The 22,885-nt window shown below is 40.9% G+C and overlaps 1 protein-coding gene across 24 annotated transcripts in view; it reads right to left on the bottom strand.

Annotated features, from left to right (window-relative positions):
• ptprsa (protein tyrosine phosphatase receptor type Sa) overlaps window positions 1–22,885 on the bottom strand; it is a 229,772-nt gene that overhangs the window by 32,771 nt on the left and 174,116 nt on the right. For 8 of the 24 annotated variants that reach the window (XM_044200931.1, XM_044200918.1, XM_044200922.1 and 5 more), the window contains 12 exons: window positions 21,170–21,363; window positions 19,755–19,781; window positions 18,492–18,609; window positions 11,420–12,013; window positions 10,285–10,379; window positions 9,609–9,859; window positions 9,199–9,286; window positions 8,177–8,389; window positions 7,753–7,916; window positions 6,121–6,132; window positions 5,793–5,908; window positions 458–505 (listed from right to left, as the gene is read on the bottom strand). In XM_044200931.1, the coding sequence (XP_044056866.1) occupies window positions 458–505; window positions 5,793–5,908; window positions 6,121–6,132; window positions 7,753–7,916; window positions 8,177–8,389; window positions 9,199–9,286; window positions 9,609–9,859; window positions 10,285–10,379; window positions 11,420–12,013; window positions 18,492–18,609; window positions 19,755–19,781; window positions 21,170–21,363 (1,920 nt within the window). The remainder of the gene's footprint in view (window positions 1–457; window positions 506–5,792; window positions 5,909–6,120; window positions 6,133–7,752; window positions 7,917–8,176; window positions 8,390–9,198; window positions 9,287–9,608; window positions 9,860–10,284; window positions 10,380–11,419; window positions 12,014–18,491; window positions 18,610–19,754; window positions 19,782–21,169; window positions 21,364–22,885) is intronic. The other 16 variants (XM_044200927.1, XM_044200944.1, XM_044200936.1 and 13 more) reach the window with 8 other exon arrangements.

Here is a 22,885-nt window from a genome sequence, read left to right as displayed (position 1 = left end):
TATCGCTGAGCACAGAAAAGACCCCGTTACTTCAGAATGGAAATGGAGCAGTGGTGGTAAAGGAGGAGGAGGAGGAAGCAGACGGGAGAACAACAACAACAACAACAACAGGAGGTGAGGAAGAGAAAAAGGGATAACAGAGATTGTACTCCTGTAAAAAAAAAACATCTCTCAACCATCTCTACATCAGCAGAAGTGATCGCACATGTTATTTATGCATGGTGGATTAATGCACAGCCAACAGCCCAGGTGAATATCGTGACTGACAATTAAAGGGAAAAAAACAGACCAGTATACCAATAGAAATCAACATCAAATTAATTAGTGCTGAAATTTTGCTGCATAATGCGAAAAAACAAACAAATGCAAATTATGTATTTGTAAATGGAGGCAAGCGGTGCTTGAAAAAAAAGATAAAGAAAGCTGGTACGCAAATGCTAAAAGCATAGAGACTAACTTTCATATTCAAAATCTGCTTCACTCTGAGGACTGCTTAGACCAGAATCTGTAAAGAACAGCAAACATAAGGGAAAATGGTTTCAAAAGGCTGCAATGCAACAGAAAAGGCTATGTAAAAAGAAAACATAAAAATGTGCAAAATGATAAAAGGCCAAGAAATAAAACACAAAGACAACAGTACATGTTTATTTACCAAGTTTACCATCAGTACACTCGGGCCATTCTCAGCGTGGCCTGAATGACAGATTTGAGGCCAGACTGCCACACAGACATGAAAAAGTAGGGCAAACATCATGATCAGATCAGCTACAGTCCTCCTCAGGAGCAGACTAGTTAGCCATGGGTGTCAGCCTCTGATGTCCCTGCTGAGAAAACCCTTCTGCCAAGCCCCATATCAACAGTCATAGAGATCAGGGATAAGAAAATTGATTTGCTTTCTCTAAGCTTTCATAAACACCAGTTGGAACGGCCCATTGACAGGAATGAGAAAGAGACAGAGAAGGGAAAAAACAGCTTATGTTTCCTGGTGGAAACTAACTCAGAAAGTTTCCTTTGTCCGCAGCTTGGTGCTGAGGCATTGGGAGTGAAAGGTGTGGAAAAGTGTCCGCATTCTTGGCTGACAGCTGTGGAGCCAGCGCTCTGAGGAGTGTGGTGATAGTTCAAAGTCTTATCTGCTCCAGAGGAGAAGTCCTCTGAGGCTGGGTAGTCTCAGGTCTCCTCAACTGTTCAAGCAGAAAGGAGCCATCTGTGACAACCTTAACCGGACATGTGGCTAAGAGATGCGGTTTGATGGGATGCTGCCAACCTGCCCATCAAGTAAAGGGAAATACATGTTGCCAGGGCTGAAAGCTGAAATCAGATCAACATGGTTGCTCAGTGATGAGAAAAGATCACATCACCCAAAGATGGCAACTTTGATCCATAGAAAACAGACAATTTGTTCCAGAGCATGTATAAGAAGTGAGAAATGGAAGGCAAGGAAATCTGACTTGTGGGCAAAGTGAAAAAAATAAGTTTGTTTATCTAAAAGAAACTTTCAATTCTTTTCCCAAAAAGTCTGGCCCCAAAAACATAAAACACTTCCTCTTTGATATTGTGAAAAGGCAGGTAGGTCATCAATCCCAGTTGGGAGTCAAAATGAGCCGTATTATTATTTTTTCCTTAAAAAGGAAAAAAACCTAACATGATTAGGATGTATGTCAGCCTAAAAACAGTGCTAAGCTCAATTCTGCAAAATAAAAGTTGCTAAACTGAGTTTTGCTGGGTTTACCTTGCCCTGCGACGTCAGGCCAGTGGCGCCAAATGAGTGCAGAGACATGAAGACATCAAACATCCCCTCTCCCTAATTGATTTGTGACAATGACTAATTAAACCTAGCGGGGAGTGCTCTGATCCACTGTCTCCTAACGTCATTCATCACAGCAGGAGGGAGGTACAGGCATGTCTGATTATGTTTATGTGTAAGTGTGTGTGTGTTTCGATAGAACTGTTTGCTAGTAGGAGGGCACGGCTGTTGCAGTCGTTGCTGTAATCTGTAGAAACAAGTAAGTTGTTGATGCATGCGAGCGATTGGGTGGTGTCCGTGGGTTTTGCAAATGTGTGATGCTGTCTGCAAGAAAATATTTCATTTTTACATGCTCAAATGTGGAAGTCACAACTTGTGACAGAATTATGGGGGCGTGAAGTGCCACATGCAATGCAGTATTGGGGGGGGATTAAGAGAAACACAGATGGAGATGGCATAAATAGAAAATATATCTGATACGTTGAAGAGTAAACCCAGAGTGAAACTCAGTTCACCTGTCTTAATTTGCAGGAGGAGAGTTTTTTTATTTTTATAATGATGTGAATTCATATTACTTAGCACAGTAGGGAATGTCAAACTGATGATGTGAAGATGGGGTTTTGAGATATATATATACACTTTATATTTACACTTTTTCCTTCACCCTCTGCGGGTGGTCTCATCCTTCGAGCTCGGGTCCTCTACCAGAGGCCTGGGAGCTATATATATATACACACACACACACACACACACAGGCAGTAATCCTCATGATGATCACCAACTGTAATAGTTTAGCAGCTTTTTTACTGTAATACTAGGAAGAGAATAGTAAAATGAAAAAGACAGAAAAGGGAAGAGAAGACACTGAAAAAAAAAACAAGACAACGGGGGGGCTTGGTTGGAGATAGACAGTAGATATCCACTGAGTCGTGCTGCTTCATTACTTTGGCCCCATTTGCCAATTAAACCCCAGGCACCAATGAAGATAATGACAAAATGAGCCACTCTGCACCCCAAGAAGTTATGGCATGTCACTGTGAGGCTGTCACATGACCTGCAGGCTTTAAAGCACAAATGCACAAGCATGCACACAATGTACACACTCTCTCAAACACATTAGCCAAGCTTAGCTTATAGGACGCCTAATCAAAAACATATTTTTTGTTCCCCAGCACTAGGGGTCACTGAGCACACACTGCCGATGTGGCATATGCTCTGCTGGATTGGAGAGGCCTTGGATAAGTGCACTGGGAGTATGCTCATTTGAACAATGGTCGCTATTAGCTGATGGGGATGTTCACAAATGCTCACCGGCCCACTTAATTGGGCTAAAATGTCCATTCAAATTAAATTCCCCCGGTGCAGAGATAACGATATCGCCAAATCCTGCGGAACAACGGCAGGGCTGTCGAATGAGAATGCATGTCATATATATAGAGAGGTCTCAGCATGTACTGGTGAATGTTATGTAAAAGAGAGCAAGATATTGTAACAAGAGGTTCTTTTACTTAAGGAAGGGAGGAGGACAGTTGAGGGCACAGTGGAAAACGCTGGAAGTCAAAGAGACAAATAGCAGCAATGGCTATTATAACCTTGTCATTACAGAACCGCTGATAGGGCTCTGAATTCCAAGCAAGATAAAGATGAGGACAGTAAACTGAACCACATTTCTGTGTATAAGTGCGTCTGTGCACCCCCTTTCACCCTTGTATTTCTCTTCTCTTTCTCTTCTCTGATGTAAAGAAGGCAGATTTTTTCCAAGATACAAACTCAGGCAGAAGCTGAATAGAAACGCTCCATTTTCAAATCCAAGCCTTTTGATGGAGCAGAGGCTGTCTGTGGATGACAGATGGATGGCTGAGAGACAACTTGGCTAGGAGACAGAAAGGCGAAAGGCAAAAACAAGGAAAAGAAACGAAGGAACGCACGGAAAAAAGGGCGGATGTGTTTATTCCGCCTCTGAGGGATTTACTCCTTTTCTGCCATTTGCTTGGGCAGGTGAGAACAATGCAGTGCAAGTTCCTCAAAATGCAGGTCTCAGTCCTCTGTCAAATAAACAGCTTGAAAAGAGAATACAATTAAACCATTTAGTGGAAAACTCACAATAATCCATGATGCTTAGTTAGAGGTCACTTCTGGGACTGCAATCAGATTTGTTTGAACTTTCTTTCACCAAAACCTCTAAGCTGGCAGGATGAGCAGTTTCAAAAATTGGTCAACAAACATGCTACTTGTAGATCCATGTGACTTTAAAAAATAATATTATTATTATTATTATTTTATTTTTATTTTTTTTTTTTTACAAATCATGACTTGTAATTAAGCAGTGGAAACTTAACTGAACCAAATACAACAAACAAAAAAAAGGAAACTTTGACCAATGACAACAAACTGTAGATGCCATCGTAGCCTAAATCGCAGGAGGCTAAATAACAGAAAAGTCAGACCAATAGATAATGGGTCTGAAAAAGAGGAAGGATGATGGAGAAGCCTTAGAGAATGAGTGTGGGATCGAATGTGCTCTGTTGTTAACACCAGGCTTTAGCTCAGATGAACACCAGACAGAAAGTGAGACGAAAGAGGTAAAAACCCAGAAGAACTTCAAAATAGGATTTGTTTCCAACGTAAAAACATTAAGTCCAACAACAGACATCTTTTTCTAACTATTTACTATTCATATATGGCTAATTGTTACATGGGGACATGGCAAACACATAAATATGGCTTGCAGGTAGTTATGAATGCACATAATGTCAAACGGAATGATGTGGGAGCACTTCATGGACATCATTCATGCTGCAGCATAAATTTTACTTTAAGTTGCATCGCTTGTGAATAGTTCATCTCTGTGTAGGCTGTGTGCATGTCTGTGCCACTGTTGCAATCTGCTGTCACTACACATGTAAGTTATGTGTATATTAAAACACAACATTTATGTTTTGTCTTACATGAATAAAAGGTTTTTACTATAAATAAATAATTTGGTGTCAAGAAGGAAGGTCTTCTGCAGGTGTGTGTCTTTATTTTCCCACAGTAATATAGTAGTAGTAGTAGGTTGGCCAATATGTGGTTATGACAGCCAGTAACAGTATTTCTGGATTAGAGATGCTGCTAATTAACATTTTATGCCAATTTTTTTTATTTGCTTTCCATTTCAATAGGTTCCAAAAAGAAGGATTTTGAAGTTCCTTCAAAACTTTGTTCTTTTTAGTGTGAAAAGCTTCTGAAATAGCATTTAGTCTGTTAAAGCCACTGAAACAGTGGCCTCCATTACAGCCAAGGTAATGAATTGCTATGTACATAAATCGCTTCTTAAAATTCAGCTATTTTTCTACAGCTTTTTCTCTTTCGCAATAAAACCTATAGGTTAGCCAAATGTTGTACTCACCACTGTCATTGCAGAGATAGCAGGCATGACCGCTCCACTGGAAACAGTCTTAAAATGAAATCCAATTAGGCCATTTAAATAAGCCTTACATGGCTTTTTAACAGGCTAGCTTTTATCCAGCAATCAAAAGTAGCTATTTGGAGGTCTAAATAAAGAAGAACATTGAATGTTATTATCTCAGTAATCCATGAAGCCTTTTGTAATGCAACTTGTGTTTTCACTTATTTATTTATTTTGTTGTTGTTAGAGGGGAATTGGTTAAATACTTAGACTGCGTTGTGAAACAATTTCTGGTGTGTTCAAAATCTCTAGTCAGTCTATGATCAGCATATAGTTATATTAACCTATATTATTAATATTTGTGAAAAATTTGACAATAAGACGAAAGCTGTAAAATACCCCAATTTTCCTTAAAGGCGAGGTGAAGCAGGTCTTTTTGCAAGTTTTACAGGCGGTCACACGTAAAGCTGGATGAGTAAACTTCCTTCTTCACATCTTTCATATTGTCAGTGTAAATGGAAATCTAGTTTTTACTGAAAGGCCAATGTGAACAAATATGGCCAAACATACTGTGTATACAGTATATCAGTTTAATTATACCTATTATTATACGTTTATGTTTTTGTTCCTCAATGTACGTGTTGTGTGTCTTTCCTGTACCTGGAGTTTGGAAGTTTATGCGTCTCATCTCCACAGGGTCTGTAGGATGGTGGGGTGTAATGTCTGCATTGTTCAGCAGACATTTTGTGCGTGGCTCTGACTCTTTTCTTTTGCGGCTGGAGATTAAGACAAACAAAAAGTAGAAAGAGGGGGAGACGTACAACAAAAACAACAGAATAACTTTTAGTGAGCAAGAACTGGGTAGCTGAGAACGCGTATCAAATACGCAAAATACTACTTCACCCTCACTAATTAAAGGCATCTTTTTTGCTGAGGCAGGCTATTTTGTCTTCCCCTGTAAAATGCAAAAAGTACGGCTAAAGCTTACCTGTCAGGTTTGCTGTTTCCAGAGAAAGCAATAGGAGTCAAATAAATATATAAAGATGGTCAAAACACAACACACAAGGAGAAAGGGAGAGGGGGGAGGCAAGAAGAGAGATAAATCAATAGAGAGCAGTTTAAAATTCACAGGGGTCGCTGCTGGGCTCGCAAAACGCGAGATAAAGCTCATCAGCATTTGGAGAAGGTGTGTGCATGCGTGTGCACATGTATCAGTGTGTGAGAACAAGTGAGTATTCAATGAAATGTAAAAATAAGTGCATAAATGTGTGAGCCTTTGTCTGTGTGTTTATGTAGGTGTGTGTGCTAATGTGTGTGCACGAGGGTGCAGATACAGATGGGGAAGGGGAATGTCAGGGCCAAGGGCAGACCTGGGAAACACTATTCACCAGGAAGAGATAAACGGGGAGATGGGAGAGCGAGGGGGAGAAAAAGAGAAGAGAGAAAAAGAGAGAGAGATCCAAGGAGAGATGTTACTCTCCCTAACCAAGATGGAGGTAAGGCAAGGTCAGACACTCAGGGATCATCTGACAGTAGCAAGCTGTACTTGTGTTGCTCACACCAGCCCTAGCCTCCTTAAAATAATTCAGGGATCTTCTCTGATATGTAGGGCGACCTCATACAGCACTGTTCAGTTGGGACTTGGAGTCACTGAGACTAAAAGCTACAACTAACTGTAAAACAAGGGGGAAATATTGACTGTATATGTATGTTCCAAAGCCCCAGGATGCTGAGGAAATGTAAATTCATTTAGACTTTTTAGCTGCCTCCTGTAAGGTTCATTATGCATAAAAGAAGAGTCTGATGTCCACCACTAGAAAATAGGGTCACTAATTAAAAATTAAAATAAATAAATTACATTTTAAACTGATAATGGTTAAAATGACTATTGAGAAACTTGGACAACATTGGAATAACACCTTTGTGGAGTATTCTTTCCAGAATTAATAGTTATTATTTGAAATATATACCTCTTTAAATACATATCTGTGACATCTCTTGATTGGTAGATTGTACCATTCTTAGTCCAGTTATTGAGCACCATCTCAAAGAATCTCCTCCTCTCTCCTTTCTCCAACCCCCTCACTTCCCACAACCATCTTTTACACAAGAAAAGCTATTTCATATTTACATGCAACAATGTTGTTGGGTCTTTGAATATCATGCTGCTATGAATACAAAATAGGCCCCACTTTCAACATGCTCCCTAACATGCAATTATTTCCCAATAGCCCAATTCCCCAGTAACACTGCAAATAACTGGTTCAACATCAAATGACAAAAAAATCTTCATTTTGTGTTGCTGGATAAGAAAAAAACATTTACCACATTTACCATAATTCAGTAAAAACATGGATTACACTTATATTGCTTGTGTAGACCAATGGGTGGAGCAAGGCATTAACAATGCAAAGCTAAAGGGTTCAATTCCATGCGTATCTTAATGATAAGAGGATGGTTTTAAGGGGGGAAAGATGAGATTTTAAATTTCTTTCCAGAATAAAGCATTTTATACTGTCCACTCAGTGCAAACCATCAATGTCGTGTATACTAACTCTAACCCTGAGTATCATTTGAGGTTGAACAATGTTATTTTTACACTGTAACAACAACAACTCACTTTTTATACAGGAGAATGGCAATGACAATGCAGATGATGAAGACCACAGCAAGGACTGGGCCCACCACCCATATGAGTCCATCACCAGTGTCTACTGGCAGGGGGTCCACCACCAGCTCGGGAGTCATCACTGTGTCAGTATAAGGGCTGGTAGCAAACATTTTCTGAACAGAAAAATCAGGTAAAAGTTAACATAGCACATGAAACACAATCCAGGTTACAGAATGGTACCCAAACTAACCAGTGAAAACTGGACAAAAATGTAAATACTGAGGGAATTGGATTGAACAGAACCATATTAAGTAGACCTGAAATATGTTAGATTCAGATGAACAAAACAAAAGTGACACTCTGACAAAAAGAAATTGACTAAAAAAAGTAAGTCAACTGAACTGTGTTGAACTGGGCTGAACTAGTAACTCACCCCGGCAGTGGCATTGAGTTCAGCCAGCAGGAAGAAGACATACTCCTGGCCAGGTTCAAGAGGCTTGTTCTCACAGCTGCTGTGGCGGTGGTCAGATCCCACCGTGAAGCTGGAGGGCAGCTGCCTGAAGCAGGCTGTGATGTAGGGCTTCCTCTGGTCCAGCTGAGCCAGCTGACGGCGTGAACGACGCTTTGGGGTCACCTCCCGCAACAGCTAATTGATGTAAAAGGGTATTAGTTTACTTTTGTTTTTTTATGTGTTCCTTTTTTTAATCCTCTTTTGATTTTGCAATTCAGTCCCAAATGAATTGACAGATCTTTTACAAGAACTAAAACTAGAGAACAACTAAGTCTTAGCTTATAGTATTTTATGATGCTGTCAAAGGTTTGTTTATGATCTGCAGTATTCGTAAACACTAGATTATAAAAGGCCAAAAGAGGCAGAAGCTTTCAGTGATGATCCAAACAGATACACAAACTCAATCTGCAACAAACTCAAACTCTTCAATTTTGAGAAGAATGAGAATATATACATATCTATATGGTATGGTCAATAAAATCATGGGACCATCCTATCCCCACTGATAAATATATGTAACTTGGCAGGATTACAGGTTATCCTCCCATCGCACCCAGGGATGGTTGGTGTTGATCAGGCACTCAAGGTGACCCCGAGCTATGGGAAGAGTGGCAGAAGACTGTGTAATTCTCTCTTTTGCATGCTTGGGGGGATAAATTAGCATAGCTGAGATGTACTTACGTCTGTGTTGTGGGTGCCCATGTCTGGTACATGGTGTGTACAATACAATTTGCTTAGCACATGCAACTGTTAATAACACAAACACATCCCTCCCTAAAAACACAGTTTTGCCAGTTGAGAGAAAAGAGGTCTCTAAATGTGTTACTGAAGTTTTGAAGTTGCCTCTTCCTATTAAATATGCTTAATTCTTTTGGACCAAATTGACCTAATCATTTCTGGTGTGCCAGAATAGCCCTACACCTTTTGCTTTCAAAATACCCTACCTCTTCCATGTCCATCTCATCGGGGTTCTTCAGGTTTTTGACAGTTCCTGAGGTCCTCTTCAGTGGCACCACAACCACATAGAAGTTCCTGGAAACAGAGCACCAAAATAAATCACCAAAAAATTATAGTGACTCTTTATTGATATTGTATGGCATTTTAGGTGAAAACATTCACCACAAAGTTGACATAAAACTGAAGTGATAATTTGATACTTGCAAGGGGTTTAGCAATGATCATGTCAGAAATCCTAAGACCTAAACTCATTTCAACAACATCTCAGACATCCTGAGATCTCCATGCATATCATATCAGTACTCAAGCATCTCAAGCCTTAAACTTAAATACCCCAACCCTCAAAGATAATTCAGATAGAGCTTGCAGAACCCATCTTTCAGCACAGTATACTCACTTGACATCCTTGTTATCGAGCGGTGGGAAGGACATGGTGAGCATGTTGTCAGGCTCAGCATAGATGTCCAGCTTGGGTTTCTTGACCAGGATGAGTGGCGCAGTCCGGGCAACCACACGGTGTCTTGGCCCACCGTCCATGCTTTCTTGGCAGGTCACCCTGAACTCATACGTGGTATTGTGCCTTAGCCCAGTAACGAACACCCTCAACTGCCCGGCATCCACATCCATCTTCTGACGGTTGTACTCAATCTAGAGTTCAATAGACGGTCCAGAATAATTATAGAATATATAGATAATTGGTAAGAAGGATAGTTGGATGTATGATCATTTTGGTAGGTCAAGAGATTGGTGGTTGAATATACATAGATGGGCAGGTAAGGAGGCAGATTTACATAAGAATGGATGTAGGAAAGAATGGATGTGCATTTTGATGATTACATGAGTGACCGAATGGGTATGTTGGAAATGAGTATGATTGGGAGGTGAATTATTGCACTGAAATATGAATATGCATAAAAAGAAAAAAACAAAAAAATCAAGCCATTTTCAATTTCAGAAAAACAGGTGAAAATGAGTTCTAAATTTCAGAATGGGATTTGCATAATGTTTTTTTATATTAAAATGTAACTAAGTTGACAGTTGAAATAATTTTTTTTGCCCTATATTAAACTCACCGTGCATTTGTATGGAAACCTGTTTTCAGAAAACTTCCATGCAAGGACCACTGTGGTCTTGGTGGCCCACTTGACAGTGAAATTCTTTGGAACGTCTGTTGAGTGGACAAATGCAAGAAAACAAAAAAACAAAGACAGTGTATCTTCAGTGAATCCAACATGTATAGAGACCAAGGAAAGAGAAACAAAAGAAGAACCTTTGGTTTAAAAAACAAACAAACTGTTGTTCCCCTGCAACGTTCCTCTGGGTTGGAGAATCAGTGTAATGGTGAGCTGTGATTGGCTGTGAGAAGGGCAATGCCATTGGTTAAGACACACAGCACGTAAGACTCATGGACGACAAACCCATGGAGCGAAACTATGGTGCGACCACTGGCTAGCCATCGTGGGTAGTGCCAACCCATCTCACCACTGTCTTTGAACCCATGACCACTTCAGGATTAACAACTGACCCATGTGGTCCCATTGCCAACTGTTCCTATGCCTCTACTGAGTCTGGGTTGGCACTGCCAACGTGCTGCCAGGCAGGCATAGAGACAGACCCAAAACACAGCATGCCAACAGTCCTTAACAGTGCATCTGGGGGATGCCATGCCACAAACTGTCCCGTTAAGGGACAGGGAAAAGGGAAAGGAGAAATTAGGAAAGGAAGGGGGTTAGGAAGGTATATCTCAAAACCAAAAATAAAATAAAGAACCAAAATCTGCTTCCTGTCATCTTAAAATAGTCCAAACATACTCTGAAGTGACTGGGTTTGACTGAGGTCCTACCTTGTTCGAAAACTGGGGATGTGAGATGACATTAGCTGTGTAAGTGTGCTTGGCAAAGGGTTGCAAGGATGACTGCCAGGAGTGTCTGACCAAACAGCACTTACCTTGAAATTCTAGGCTGCTCTCCTCTTTCTCAAAATGACTGACTATAACTTACTGACTTGGGTTTTACCTTGTTTGGGTTAGTGGAGTGAGTATCCCACGGCAAACAATTTTAATATCAATCTTTTCTCTTTCTTGAAGAGAAGTGGAGGTGGTTGAAGGAGGGGGTGGGGCAGTTTTCATTTTTGTGTTGTTGCAGATTGTTTTTAGCCAATTTCCAACCCCCTTCTAACTGGGTTGGGAAAGAAACAGGCAAGCCCTACCTGTTGGATCAAAGGCCACCGTCCGATACTGGATAGGCGGGCTGTAGGGCCCTGGACCTACACTGGTGTGTGCACGTATTTTTACATCATACGCCGAGTTCGGTTTGAGGCTGTTGAGCACGTAGCTGGACAGGCTGGGGGGCAAGCGGAGCTCCCGTGGTGCTCCTCCGGTACCGGCTTCCTTATAGGCCAAAGTGTACTCTGTGATTAACCCGTTCCTTTCCGCCAGCACGGGTGGAGACCAGGACAGCTGCACTGAGCAGCATGTCACGTTGGAGCCCTCTTCAATTTGAGGGTATCCCCCTGGCGTATTCTCGGGCACACTGAGTTCTACCACAGCCTCTTCCCCAAAGCCCCCCCTGCTCTTTGCTGAGATTTTAAATAGATAGGTGGCCCCCCGGTGAATGTTGCCCACAGAGTACTGTCGTTCTTGGGGAGCAAATTCCAGTGTGGCTAAAGGAGAGACATCTTTCCGGCCAAACTGGAGCCGGTAACCCTGCAGGTCCATGCCATTGGTCAGGTCTGGAGGGTCCCAGCGAACCACAGCTGAAGTCTCTGAGTCCTGAGCCACTGACAGATAGGGCAGACCAGGCACTGCACAGGCAAAGAAAAAAACAAAACAAATGTAGATGTTAATCACAAACTGAACAGACACCAGAAATACTACATTAGCTGTACTGAGGGACACCACTTTTATTATCCCATTCATATCATGGTCACTTTCCAACAATCAGCAATGACATCAATAGCACTGTTGCTATTGATACTTACAGTATACTACTGAAGCATTCATTTAGCAAGGCAAACAAATACCTGCATCAGACCTGTCTGATTATACTGTATGGTATAATAAAAGAATGGACATGGACTGCCAACCAATGAGAATCAAGAATATTCAGTGACTATAGTTAACATAAACAGATTAAAGAATCTACACTTACATTAATCATTTTAATTTCAACCATCCATCAGATAACACCCAAACAAACAGAGTCAGATTGTGTTGTATGGAGATCCTCAGAGCCTCTAAAATCTTGAATGATTGCTGTACCATTAGCATTTCATGATACATGTAAGCTCCAGCCAAAATCATTTCTGTACTGCAAAGCATCACTAAAACTTTAAGCAGAGAACAGTGCCTGTTTCAGCTATGAGTCATCTCTTGTTGTAAAATGGATGATCTACACTTGGGGTCTAGACACCATTCTTCAGAGTGGCCCAGTTTTGCTGCTCTTATGGATGACACACGTCTCATCTTAACTCTCCTTTTAAGGTCCCATCAGTGTGACAGAGGCAGGAGCAGTTACGGGAAGCCTTCAGTTCTCAAGTTGCCATCAAAGCTTTGTGAAAGATGAGTGTGGCTGATTCGCACTTGAGCCAAATCTCTCTGTAAATAAATTATATCTTGACCCGCTCATCTACGTCCCTCCTTTCTCAGAAATACAAGGCAGTGGCAGGACAGATAACTGGCAAATCTAAGGGAGGTTACAATTGCAGACATACACACTGCTGTGATGTACTTAATCGCAAATACTTTTGTTATTTTTGTATTATAAAGACTGACTGGATGAATTATATAAAGCAAGTAATACAACACTGTCAGTTTATTTACCATTATGAATTTGATGTCACGCCTCTCCATGAGATTGTGAGACCGTTGGTGAGAATATTGGCTATCTCTGTATAGTTCTGTTCAAAAAGCTTGCCAACTGGGTCGGCAAACTGGGTCGGCAGCAAAACGGTTGGTCCTGGCAGTGAGAGCTTTCTCAGCATAAATTAAAAACGCTGAATAAGCTGAATACAAATTATTAACTCTAGTTTAATGTGTAACATACATTTCATCATTATCTTGAGCAGCCACAATTCTGGATACATTTGCCTTCTTCATCACTATACATCCAAAGTTTGTTAACTGTTAAACTAACATTCATTTAAATTAACAGCATCTATTTGAGCCATTTTCTGTACACTTTTTGTCTTATGTACATCTGCTTGTGTGTATATTTGTGCATAATATACAGTGTGTATGCACATGTATCTGTTTGTGTGTGTGATGGTATAGGGCCTGGTTTGCAGCCAGCTCCAGCTCCTACTGTATATCACCATTCCACCTGCACACAGAGCTATTTGGCTTGTTGCCCAGTATGGACTTAAAGTAATTTGGAGAAGCTAACATTAGTCTGAGGCAAAAGTACTCCCTCTCAGTGGTATAGTATCATTGTGTGTGTGTGTGTCTATGTACATGTGCCTACATATAGTATATATTCCTGTGCCAAAATGCAAGTCTTAATGGGTGCGTAGTAAAAAAACACACACACACACACACACAGAGAGAGCAATCCACTCTACACAGTCCCCTCACTCTGTGCGTATTATGTACTTCCGTTTGCTAATGGTCTTCTTTCTGAGGGTTGTTGCTAGAGGAGGGTTGGTGGGTGGATGGTGGCTAGTCAGCTGAGCCTTTTCCGGTAATGGAAAGGCGGGGGTGCTGAGTGTTGGGTGAGACAAATGCTCCTAATACTCCTCGGCTACATACTATAGCTCAGCTTGGTATCATTTAAAAGCCCACTCTGCCTTCATGCTCACTGCTAATCAAGGAAATAGAATCAGAGATAATGATCCTGCGATGATTTTGTGTGTGTGTTTTCCATTCTGAATTTCTTTGCTTCGCTTCTAACCTCAACAAACCTTAGTGGCCCTGAAACTATTGCATTATTTGTCCATTTTAACCAGTGGCCTATTACACACTGGATCACGGGTACTGAGCCAGCAGATTGGTATGGTGAGGGGGTGAAAAATGAGTGAATGAGGGATGATGAAGGTGACTGGGAACAAGGAGCAATCTGCTGCAAAGAGGGCCCAACAGGGATATGAGGAGGCAGAAATGTCTGTGTGTGTGTGTGAGAGAGTGTGTGTGTGTGTGTGTGTACATGAGTGATTCTGGGCTCTTGGACACCTTGATTGTCCCTCTCCTCCTCTCCTCAGTGTTCATCTCTCTCCCCCCTAACATTCTCCCTTATTCTTTCACCATTTCTCCCCTTGCACACTGCCCAATCCCCCCTTTCATTTCATAACCTCCATCCCCAATCCCCCCCACCCCACGTCCATTTCAGGGCCGACCCTGGCTCAATCCCTCCTTGTGGTTCTCCTGGCACGTTTCCCATCAGGCCACAGTATTAACAGCCTGCTGTTGACACTTACTCAGCCTGATTGAGAAAGGGACGATCAGGTTTCCTTCTCATTTCCTCCATCTCTTGTACACGCCACACATGCACACTCACACCAACATATACATACAAACAAACATATTACCTGCAAATTACATGGTGCACATACAGGTATATACACAATCATCTGTCAAGGTTCTCTGCTTTGAGCTGCACTCTTCACAATAGAAAGAAATCTACCACTGCTTAACCTGTGGCTATAGCCTGCATATGGAGACTTAACATATCTAAGGACATGTGGGGGGTAAGAGGTCTTTTTAACCTTAGAGGTCATGACAAATCCATCACTCTCCCATCTTGCCTCTGCTTTTAATTTAGTCTGCTTACTGAAGGAGTGTTATGTGTGTATGTGGCAGGGATCCATGGAGGGAAGTAATTGATAGGGTAGGAAATGCCATGGAGTCAAATCTGAAACAAATTTCACATGGCCCATTTGGAGTGCAAGAGCTATAAAGGAAGCAAGACAGAGAGAAGAGAAAGAGAGAGTGTCAATCAGTAAGTTACTAAACATGCAATTAGGGGATCAGGAGGGTTTTCAAAGTCAGCTGTCTGCTGTCAGCATTGGAATAAGTATCCACAACTTTTTAAACACCCACACATGCATCACTCAGCATCCTTTCCCAGGAACAATCAAAATAAAGTGCTGTGAGGCTGGGGAATGGGAGTTTGTAAGCCGTCAAGGTACTACAAGGGCAGGATACCCTACTAATGTCTTCAGTGCCTGTCTTAACAACAGTGTGACTGAGTTCATTTAAATCTATATCCACTCTGACTTGCAATACAGTTAATGAATAATGGAAACCACTTCACATAATTACAAAAACAGCACACATAAAACTTCCAAATATAATTTCATCCATCCGTCTATCACTGCAAGCCTTACATCATTACCTAAATGAACAAAATGATACACAGTTAAACTTAAATGTCAAAATAGTGCACTATCAACATTAATGCAGTAGTGTATGTAGTGTATAGTATCAGCAAGAATAGAACTGAAACAGCTTATAAACATTACCTTTCATGACTTCTGGGTTTTTAAATCTTCAACGATACTGTGTGTGACGTTGCCAAATGCAGTTGGAACTTTCTTGGCATTTTATTTTCCCTTATAAGCCTTTATTTTATGTGTATATTGCTTTCTCATAAGATGGCCAGTCCTTCCTCTCTTATATGAGGATCTACATGTCAGCCATCCTCCTGAGGCATCCCTCTCTTTTATTTTAATAAGATTCTTTACCTTTTTTTCCTTGTACTGTATATGCTCCGAAGCTCTCAAGTTAGAGGTGCTGGGCAACCTACTGCATACTGTAGGTTACCAATAGAGTGTTATGTCTTTGTAACATGCTGTTTCAATTTTTTGAGTTTGTTGACTGGTTAGTTCTACTTAGTTGTTTTAAAAACTTTCTTATAATAGAGAGGTTAATATACAGTATACTTTCCACTTGAACCTGAACAAGAAAATAAGCTAAAAAAGTTTGGGTATTGGTTGCTGCTCCTTTCAGCCCAGTGAAAAATTCCTCAGTGTGCAGATGGGAAGGCAGAATAACACTTTCAGACATAAACATTAGAATCTTTTGTCAATAAAGACTCCTTTTGGCCCCCTCAAAAACTATGTCTCACATTGGCCATGATTAAGTTTGTTCCTCAAAGCAAGAGTTTGTAAAGTATGAATCATGAAAACGCACTTTTAAAACCTGGCTTTCATTCAGCAAACAAAGACAGTTCCTTTATGTTTCCTAAAAAGAACAAGACTATGATGTCATAGTTTCTGGAGGTAATTGCTCACTTAAAGTGCATGCTTCTCTGTATAAAAAAAGATTTTAAGAGCTATTGTATAAGTTACATACTTGTGTGTGTTTTAAAAAGTGTATACACGCAATAGCATGCATGTGGTAGAATATGTCATTTATTTGCACCACACTTTTAAAGTGTGCTAGTTTATGAGTGAGTTTACACAAGGGTAAACCACTTGACAGAGCGGTTTTGCAACATCAGTTTGTATGGTGAAGAACACATATGTCAAAACATCATATATATCATGGATATACAGTATGTTGAGATCCATTTTTGGTATGTATCCCAATAAGTACCATGTCAAAACATGCAGTAAATACATAACACGTGTGTTTTTTGTATGTAGCACAAACATTTAAATGTAAATTCAGCTAGCAGAGTACAAGAGTGAATTAAAATGAGCAGTAAGAAGAAGGACTCGTAAGAAGGGCTTGTTGACTGGCACAGTGTCTAATATGAGACTGATCTTTATAATCATATGGATCAGAAATGCTCTAAAGCTGTCCACTAAGGTTGAGATTGTTCTGGAGAAAACAAAACAGAGACATTATACAAAAGACTTGGACATCTTTCTGCAAAGTAAGCCATTTTTTAAACTCTCTGACATTTCATGAAGTCCCAAAAGGAAGACAAAAACCCCCCCCCTTGTTCCCTGCCTGATACAGACCTCTGGAAATCCCATGGTATATCAGAAATCCCATAACCAGTGGGAACCCTGCTATTCACTAGGCCATCCTAACATCCCTCAGAACAAGGGCAACCACTTCCACCTCCAAAAAAGTCTGCTGAGACTCATCTTCTCCCCACCTCTCACCTCTCACCCCTTCCCCTTTTCTATTTATCTTGGCCCCCTGGCATAAACCATTTCTTTACACTTCAATAATACAAAAGGAGAGGCTTTCCCTCTGAGGGAGAGACAGGGTGCGATAGACTGGCATATCAATCAGTCGGCCCTGACAGGAGGATGGAGAGTGACAGCGCTCACTCAAGCCTCTTTGGCAGTGTCGCACTCCTTGACGCCTATAACACACACGCACCTGTCAGGATCTGGGAAATTTGCCTATAGACATTTGTGTGTTGGGTTGCAAGGATGTGTCATGTGTATATCTGTTGGTGTGTTTTGTTTTATGACCATGTGCATGCACAATGGTGCATGGGTCTGCATGTATATGTGTGATTGGTAGTGGAGACTGCATGCACTCATGAGCATGTGTGCGTGACAAGATATGTATGCAGTTGTGTGCATATTGGCTCTCTGAAGTCTCCCAAAGCTGACTGGCACAGATGCTCACATAAAAGGATGCTCCTATCTTGGCTTGATGCCTTAAATTCTCTCAAAGAAGGCTTTCACACTCTCAAGCAGCCAGCCTCACAGGTTTAGATCATGTTCATGGTAACTAAGCTGATAGCTTCCAAACAGGCTCAAGCGGTCCAGTTAAACTGGTGTGATTACTGGTGGTCACAAGGAAAAACATTGAAGATGATAAGGCTTTGTACAGTAGTGTGCAGGCATTAGCCTTCTTAAAGCTCTAACCAATGACCTAACAGGGGTTTTCAAGCTCCAACACCTCCTTGATCTCGAAAAAAATGTGGACAGTTTTCTGAACATGATTCAAATGATAAATGTTGCCCTGATAGAAGCAAACATCTACTCAACTGACTTAACTGTTCTTGAATCCAGATATACCTCAGAATGGTTCAGGTGGAAAAAATGTCTTCGATAAATTCAGTAATTGAAAATGACTGCAAAATTAAATGAATGCAAAAATCTTAATATGCGTCATGCCTTTAATAAGGCCGGCTAAGACACTTAATAAAATGTCAGGAATTCTTGCGTTTGTTCACGTCTGCTTTTCCAGATCTTCCAATCTGGAAAATGTACCATAGAGATGGTAGCCTAGCAGTAACAGTTGGATGAGAATGGTGATGAACCCCTGAGCAAGGTACCCCTTAGCCAAAGGCTAAAAAAGAATATGCTACCTTTATTGGTGAATTAACAAAGGTTCTGTAAACAAACCAACAAATACATGATTTATCCTTGTACTGACCAGCCCCTTTGGTCACCACCAGTTTGGGTTTGCTCCGTGCTCCATCCCCCTTGGTGGTGTACGCTGCTACCGTGATGGAGTAAGTGGTGTCTGGCTTGAGTCCTCCGATGACCATTTCCTATGGGAGACAGGGAAGAGACCGAGAACAGGAAAATGTCAAAATGTGTGTTGAATTTTTGATGATTTAACCCCCCTCCATGCAGCTCAAACTGGCTTATGCAGAATGTTAATCTAAGTGAAGTGTCTCCTGGTCCTCTTTATTAATTTTCAACAGCCATGCATTAAATGTTACATTTTTCCCCAGCATAATGGGAGACCGTCCCATTTAGTAAATCCTTAGAAATGCCAATGTGGAGCAGGGACATTAGGCATGTAAATGGAAAAAGTAGCCCCCCTTTTTCCTTTAGCAATATTCCAATTAACAACTTAACTTTGTGATAAATGCATGCTGAATACATCCTGCCCAATCGCTGGCAGTTTTTACCTCAGCCATTAAGTTTCCTTGAGTCCTCTTCAAAGAGAGGCTTCGGATCAATTCTAATGAATCTTTCAAGGGAGCAGGTTTGAACGAATGCAGAATGAGGTTTTTAACAGGCTGGTAGACAGAGGGATGGGAGAGGTCAATAAAGGTAAATGAGCTATAAGTACTGTCTTGCACTTGAGATGGTATTCACGAAATGCAGATGGACTGGGGTTTCAAATCTAGGCTCAAAATAAGTGTACAATTTGTTTGAAAAAAAATCTGCAGTTATGAATGACCACCAGAGATGTGATGAGGATTTTACAGTAGGTTTCAAGGGTTGTATATGGATGTCATGTAAACTACTGTCTCAATATTTTTAATAAAAGAGATACAAAAAAGGGTGTGAACTCAGGGCACCACATAAAAAATTAAACAATATGGTTTAAAAATCACGCACACAAAAAAGGAAAAAAAAAAAACACACACACACCACTAGAGCACAAGACAAAACATACTGTATCAACACACAGCATGACACAAGCATTAGCATTCCAGGCACAGTGGGCAGTGGATATTGCATCAGCCACCATTTCGTAGAAGCTATCCTTTTTCCTTAGTGGCGTATAGAGGTTGGCTGGCCAGACAGCTGAGGTGAAACCTTTGAGCCACTTTGTTATCCAAACTTAATGCATAAAGATTGGAGGGGTTGTGTAAACTGTGAATCCAACCTGGTTGATGCAATATCCGCTGTTTATACCCTTTCAGCTACACAATGCACTCAGGCGAAACTTCATACTCACATATTCAGCTGTATCGTCCGTTTCCCACTAACCCCCCCACCGCCAAAAAGGAGAGTGTAGGAGAGAGAGAAATATTTTTTTAAAGAAAGAGAGAAAAGAAAGGGAAGAAACAGGAGTGTGAGAGACAGGGGCATTAGAGGTTTGGGAGCAGAGGGTTGGTATCAGAAATAGGTCACTGGTTTTGTGAGGTCAGGAGAGAGAGAAGCTGTTTGAAGTTTATGTTATGAGGAGCAGCTGAAACAAGACAGAGTTGTACAGGTGTGCCTGTGGAACCTGGAGATGTTTAACCATGTTACTGTGCAGCTATCAATAAGCTACCTCAGAGTTAAATCATTGATAGCTACAGCCAATAGTGACATTAAGATGTAGCTTTTAAGGGTTTAATGATGATCATATGAATATACTAACAAAAATATGCAACAAAATGTTTTTTTTGCCTGGCATTCTTTGTTGAATGCTGTATGTGCACATTATAATTTAAGTTATTTAAGCTCATTCTACTCTTGGATTCGTGGGTCAGCTAAATGCCAAGAATGTAAACATGATGCTGGTGGCATTTGGCCTGAATGGACCCTTCATTCATGTGGAAAAAATAGATTTTTATTCATTCATTCCCAAAATAAGTAGAATTGCATACAATAATTATTTCCTATGTTGTTTACCCTATTGCTTCAAGGCTATAATTTCCATTTGGATGATTGCTACTATGCACAAAGTCTCCCTTTGGCATGAATCCTCCAACATTGTGTTGACAAAAGTTTTGTTAAAAAAAAAAAGGAAAAAGAATAAAAGGCCATTATACAGGATTCCATTACAATTCTAGCTGTCAGCAGAGGCTGATTTTTGGTGAAATGTTTTCATGCCAATTTTACTCCTTCCCCCCAGGCACAGAATACTATAATCAGCATTTTCTTTGAGTCTTTGCGTTTGATACAAGCACACAATCAGACATTTCATGGCAGATGTTGCCATAAAGCAGGGGTCTAGACATTCCTAATAAAAGCCATGGAGGCAGAAGAGGGAGGACAAGATGAGTGAAGCTTTGATTACAGTTCTTGTTGTGGGCTGAGGGGGAAAGAATATTACAGCAATATGAAATGAAATCCAAGAGGGAAGAGCACCCATATCACTACCCATACTCCTGCAATATTTGCAAAGCCACAACAGCGAGGATGAAGCACACAATTTGCAGTCTGTATGAGATAAAAAGTTGAGTAAAGTTTCTTTGAAATGTCCACTGAAGTTTTAATCATTGGATCTGTGTAACTGTGTTGTTTTAAACTACTTAATTGGTAAAGTCTCTTTGTACCACAATTGAAAAATAGATTCAAAAGGAGACCTGGGTATATTTGGTGGAATTTACATTTATTCTGACATAAGTGATTTGTACTGAGGAAACTGTGAGATGGTCATACCTGGGCATCGGCCAGCATGACGTCCTTGATGAGGGGCAGGCCCCGTGACTCGCCATTTTCCACTCGTACATAGTGAACCTGGTAGCCACGGATCTGACCGTGCTGCTTGCCTGGCGTCAGGGAACGCCACATCACCTTTAATGCTGTGGAGTTGAGGACCTCCACCTCCACCCGCCTCGGAGGAGCCCCAGGAACTGTTGATAACAAAACAAAGACTCAAATCCGAATCATTTTGCTATATGTACTGCTAAAAACCAGTGGTTGGACCAAACAGATGTAGATGAGCAATGCAGGATGAGAGAGGCGCATAAAACTGTGTCATGACATTAATAACCCCCTTACACACACATGCACACACAATATCCATTAAACATTCTAACAACTGGCAAAAATGACAGAGAATGACATTAAAAAACAACAAACACAAACACACTCCAGTGTCAGTCCAGTACCATATCTGCCAAAACATATAACATACATATGCGCACACCACCACAACTTTCTCCTGTCTCCTCCACCTTTTCAATGTGTCGGCAGTGTCTGTCTGCCATCAGTGAGAAGCTCTCAGTCATAATGACAGGCCTTTATGGAAGGCCTTGCTTCCAGGCCTTTTGGTGTGTCATGGACTGGCCCTTTCTGAGATGGATGTGCCATTAATAGAACTCTTCCACTAAAACTGCTTCCATTTGCTCGTCCACAAACACTTCAAGTCCCCTTCTTCTCCGCTAAATCACAACCCCATTTCCCCCATCTTCCCCAGGATCATGTACCAATGTTGTTTATTACCAAAATCTTTTCTACCTTTTAGCCCTGGCTCTTATTTCTTTAACTGGCACTTCCCTGTCACACATTACTTTCATAATGACACCAAGAAATTTGTTATAGTTACTGTCAGTGCACTGTGGCATTTACCCCTGCAATTCCTGATACTGGTGTCTTTTAAAACAGGTATGGTAAGACTTTAAGCTCGTCTGTACTGTTGCGCTTGTTGTACATCAGTGTCAGAAAAATGCTTAAAATGCTGTGGTAATGAATGTGAAATGGATCGTGGAGAATAGAAGCCAATGTCAGCCATCTGTCAATGATTCAGATGTGCTGTGACATGCCCACATCTTTACTTGTCAGTTTATGTATTTTATTGCTCAACTGCTTTTTTCCCTTCTTTGTCATTTAGTTTCTGCTATCCAACTTTGCTGTATCATGTTTATTTATTTGAGATGTTTTTGCAAGCATCTTGGCTTTTCTGTCTTTTCCAAGCACAATATATAGTTTGTGCCTAAGTGGTACACAGTAGTTGCACATGTAGAGGAAATGGCCAGCAGTGCATACAACCAAAATCTATTTATTTGTCTATTTATTTGAACATTTTCTGCATCCAGTGACTGTCAATTTAGCATATTTGCTTTTTTTCAATAATAACTTGCTTTACGGCCAGTGCACTCACAGTATTTTCGTTTCAGTGGAGCAGGTCAGGCTTGAGTGCCATGCTCAAGGGCACCACAAGAGTAGTTACTGAGGACAGGGAGGATATTATTAATTCCTTTTCCTCAACTAAATTTGATAGTAAGGGGATTTGAGTTGCAACCTTAGTGGGCACACACACATACTTGTTTAACCTCCAACCTACTGTTGCCACCATAAATGCACAGACAGAAATGGCCTTGCAGTGTACAGCCCTCATAAATGCTTATAGCTCTCTGCTGAGCAATGGGATAT

Source organism: Siniperca chuatsi, linkage group LG6 (assembly GCF_020085105.1).
Source record: "Siniperca chuatsi isolate FFG_IHB_CAS linkage group LG6, ASM2008510v1, whole genome shotgun sequence".
In the NCBI taxonomy this organism is placed as follows: Eukaryota; Metazoa; Chordata; class Actinopteri; order Centrarchiformes; family Sinipercidae; genus Siniperca; species Siniperca chuatsi.
Note: the sequence above shows the minus strand (reverse complement) of the source record. Positions and strands in the feature narration are given on the sequence as shown.